The 4567-nt window shown below is 50.9% G+C and overlaps 1 protein-coding gene across 1 annotated transcript in view; it reads right to left on the bottom strand.

Moving 5' to 3' along the window:
- The window catches only part of KHDC4 (KH domain containing 4, pre-mRNA splicing factor), a 14296-nt gene extending 14158 nt beyond the window's left edge, over positions 1-138 (bottom strand). Inside the window, exon 1 of the mRNA XM_015598297.2 lies at positions 42-138. Coding sequence (XP_015453783.1) covers positions 42-79 — 38 coding nt within the window. The 5' untranslated portion in view covers positions 80-138. The remainder of the gene's footprint in view (positions 1-41) is intronic.
- Positions 139-4567: the final 4429 nt, after the last annotated feature.

Genomic DNA, 4567 nt, shown 5'->3' with positions numbered 1-4567 from the left:
CCCGCACGCTGCGCTGCCCTCGCCCGCCGAGCCTTCTTTACCCGCCGGCTCCAAGATGTGTCGCGCTCCCCGCGGACATGGCGACCGGCTCTGCTCAACCACCCGCCAACTACCCCACTACCAGCTTCCCGTCACTTCCGCCCCCAACGCCCTTACGCACAGCCTCTTCCGGTCGTCAGGGGAAGCGCTTCCGGTTAAAACGTCTATTCCGATTGGACTCTCGCCGCTTCCGAGACGCCCGGCGTCGTCTGAGCCGGGGAGGGTGTGACCTTCCCGCGCGCGCTGCCCCTGGGAAAGATGGCCGCCGAGCCGCGTAGGACGCGGCGCCGGGCGACGGGCCCCCATCTTTGTTGCGGGCAGGTCGGCCACCCGCGCGCCAGTACGCATGAGTCAGGGCATTGAACGGGTTTCGGCCCGGTTCGGCTGCGTCTGCGCGGAACCACCCTTGCCCGCTTCACGGTTCAGCCCCCCATTCAGGAGAAGGGAAACGATGCGTCCCAGAGGTCGTTTGGAGAATTCCTGCTTCGTTTTGCTTTGTGTCCACTCCTGGGCGCCAGGCCCCGTTCGAAGAGGAGGGCTGACATGAAGTCGTGAAGATGAGGTCACCACGGCGCCGCCTCGCCAGCAGCCACCGTGCGGCGGGTGCGCACAGTGCTCAGCGTGGCGGCTTAGACGCGGGGACTTTTTTTTTGCGGGAGGAGTGGCCGGCGCACGTTCCGAGCACCCGGTCCCGGGACCCGGGGACCTGCGGTGTCGCAGCGGAGCTGGCCGGCGTGCGGGGCCAGAGCGGCAAGGGCCTGGAATACCAGGGGACGTCCGAGTCCACTCGGGAAGCCGTCCCTTCCTCGATGGACAATTCTTGGGGTTGTTCCCCCTCTTGGCAATTCCGAAGTGCCGCAACGAACATTCCTAAACAAGTTTGAAGTACTTGTTTTTAATTCTTTTCGGTTTTACCCAGGAGTAGAATTGCTGGTTAGGGTTAGGGTTACACAGTAATTCTAGAGTTTACTTTGGTGGAACCACCAGACCCAGCAGCGGCACCGTTTTACGTTCCCACCAGCAACCTGTGAGGGTTCCTATTTGTCCACATTCTCTCCAACACTTTATTTTCTCTTAAAAAAAAAAATTTTTTTTTTAATTATAGCCATCCTAGTGGTATGTCGTGATTTTGATTTGCATTTCCTTAATGACCAATGATCTTTTTCTTGTGTCTGCTGGCCATTTGTATTCTTCGAAGAAATGTAATTCCACTGTGGAATGTAATGTTTGCTTCTAATAATTATTTGTAAATGTTTGGGAAATTTTATTTTTCTTTTATTAAGCATTTTTGTCGAGATCGGATGGTAAGATTTAGCAAATCACTTGTTGGTAGGTTCTATAAAATCATATACATTTTTGTAATCAGCTCTGATGCTAGATATTGTAATGTTGAATTTTGCATTTTGAAATAAACTCTTTTTGTTATGATAAAGCCTGAGTAACTGTTCCAGATTAAAGGAGACCAAAGACACGTGACAACTGAATGTAATATATGATCCAAGATTTCTTTTGCCATAAAAGACACTATAGGCAACTGGCAAAATCCAAATAAGGTTTTCAATGTAAAGAATAGTATTGTAGCCTTGTCAATCTATTGATTTCGATCATTGTGCTGTGGTTATGTAAGAGAATATTCTTGTTTTAGGGGAAACACACACCGAATAATTGAGAGGTAAAAGGAGCATCATGTCTGCAAACTTTCAAACTGTTCAGAAAAATATTATGTGTACACGCATATATACAGAGAGAAAAGGAAAAAGCAAGTGTGAAAAAATGTTAACATTTGAGGAGTCTGGGCAAAGGGGATCCAGAAAGGCTTTGTACTGTTCTTGTAGCTTTCTCTAAGTCTGAAATTGTCAAAAGAAAAAAATACTAAGTTTTTTTTTAAAGTTTATAATAACGATAAAACAATAAGAACAGCAACAACATGTCATCTTTAACATTAAAAAAGAGAGACAGCGCACTGCATTTCTGTGGGAACTGACTGCCAGAAAAATGCCAGGCCTAATGGTTGGGCCCTGTGTTTGACTCAGATCAACGTGGCACGGCGTCTCAGCCTCTCCAGCGATATTCACACTCGGCAGAGGAGAACCATTTTAGGAACTCGATTCCATGGGAGAAATTTTCATCAGTGACCATCTCAGGGGTGATCTGAAGATCAGTGGTGAAAGGAAAACTGCCCAATAAGTAAAAATTGACGTCATCAAACTTTCTGACCAAGGGGCTCACTCTACTTTTAAGAACGCCAGTCAGCAACCTGGTGCTGGGGGCCCACCGATGCCATCGCACACATGGTCACTCACCATTGCTACCCCTACAGCATCCGTGGGGCGCTTGCTCCACAAAACCGGGGGTGCTATGCCGAGGGATGCGAAATAACTTAGGGGACTTGACCAACGTACGGCGCCGATCTGGAGGGTCCAGTCTATTTTCTGCCTTTTAGTTACGGGAAGTGTCGAAGTTGTCTCGTGTCTTCCTTTGGTGTTCTGCCTCGGATGTCTGGGTGCTCGTTTTCTGAAAGGTATGTGATGTCGAAGCACGGCCTTGGCACCAGAAGTGGATTGGGAAAAGCGCGGATGTCCCCGAGAGGTCCCGGAGTGACCAAAGGCACCCCTTACGTTCCTTCTGAGTGCAATAGTTACACTTGCCTTCGGAGACTCTTTCTTTGTTGAGGGGGTGGGTGCATTTATGTGTGTTCATTAAAAATGGATGTCCGTGGAGGAGGACTCTTCAGAAATGCATGTATGAGGAGACGGGGGCGTGTGCAAGGAAGCAGGGGTCTGCGGGCTGCGTTTCCTTGGCTGTCCCCGTGAGCCAGCCCCTCCTACAGTCTCCGGAAAGCACGGCCCTGCGTATTTTGCGACTTGGTGGCCACAGCTGACTAAACCAAGGATACATACTTGACTAAGGATCGAGAAGACTCAGAACCAGAGAACCGTGGTTGGTCACCGGTGCTGGGAGGTGGTGCTGGGGTGTCAGGGCCGAGGAAACCGTTCTGTTCGGTGAAAAGTGAAAACGATGGAACTCGCTCCCCGCGCGCTTCCTGCTGTGTCTCATGTGAATCCATTCGGATCTACTGAAACCCGAAATGGCCCTGCTCTCCCCTGCCAGCGTTCCCACCCCCTGCAGCAGAGGGAGGGAAGAGGAGGCAGGGATGGGTGGGCAGTGGGCAGAAGGGGGAGGAGTGTTCAAGGACCCTGGCGTAACCAACGTCATGTGTGCTTAGATACCTGTTTCACCACTAGAAGCAACTCGGGGTGTGGGGGGTGTCCTGTTCCTCGCAATAAAAGAGGTGCAGTCACTGTCGCAGCCCAGGGGGAGGGGAATGGCTAAGACCCGAATGGGGAGGGTTTGAGAACACAGAGAGATGGCTCTTGGTTGAGAAGTGGAATAATTCCTCCCGAAAATTAAAAAATAAAATGCCCACACACTTTTTAAGAAGATGATTTGACTATTCTGGAGCCACGATGACAAGCAGCCATCAGAAACCTATTTTTAACCTGTCAAGTCCATCAACAGCTTGCCCAAGTGAACATCCAATCCGTGCCAACCCCTCTCCAGTAAACGCCTCGGGGTGCCGAGCAGTCAACCACAGTCTCGCCAGGGAATCACCTTCTACAGATGACGTCTGCCCACTTACGCCTCTGAAATCCCGCCTGTCCCTGAACTCCAGCTTCCCCGAATCCTGTCGGAACAAGATTTACAGTCTGCTCTGCTCATAGAGATGATGCCTGACCAACGTATCTCTCCCTTACATTTAAATTTAGTGAACATTTCTAGAAAAACCATTCGCCGGCCTCACACTCCTTTCTGGCTTGAACCAGCGTGCTCCGTGTTACAAGAAACAGGAACCCTAACTCAGGTGGCTCACGCAGTGATCAGCGCATCCTCTCGCATAACTGGAGGTCCAGACGTGTACGCTCGGCTCCCCTGCCCCATAGGAAGGCTTTGTCCTTAGACTGGCTTCCTTCGTGGCGCTAAGGTAACCGCCAACATCGACTAAAGCACATGCTTCTGTGTTTAGGCCCAACAGGAGAAAAATCCTGTCATGTGTTCACTGGCTTAAGCTTTGGCTCCTGAACCAGTTCCCGTCAAGAGGATGGTTGTGATTGGCTTAAACTAATCAGGACCGACCCTTAGAGCTGGGGACTGGACTAGCTTCCTCCAGGTCACCTGGGGAGGAGTGGATACCGGAACCAATCAGGTTCCTTAGAGGGCAGGGGAGGACACGGAGGCTGCGGAAGCAGCCAGCAGGTCGCAGAGGCACTGGGCCTTTCCTCGCACGGTCCACGCATCACCACCTGCCACTCATGTTGGGCACTGCGCCCGGGGGCCCACAAGTTTTCGACCTGCTTTTCCTCCTCTAGTTTCCAAAGCTGGATGTGGTAGCCCCATGCACCGATCCAGCCATCTGAAAAAGCTTATATTTTATGAAGCGAAGGACTGTATTTTATTATTTTTGTCTCCCCGGCATCCAGCACAGTGCCTAGCACAGAGTAAAGGTTGGACAAATGCTGTGATTATCCAG

Source organism: Pteropus alecto, unplaced genomic scaffold, assembly GCF_000325575.1.
Source record: "Pteropus alecto unplaced genomic scaffold, ASM32557v1 scaffold49, whole genome shotgun sequence".
In the NCBI taxonomy this organism is placed as follows: Eukaryota; Metazoa; Chordata; class Mammalia; order Chiroptera; family Pteropodidae; genus Pteropus; species Pteropus alecto.
The sequence above is the reverse complement of the archived record's forward strand: the minus strand, read 5'-3'. Positions and strand labels throughout refer to the sequence as shown.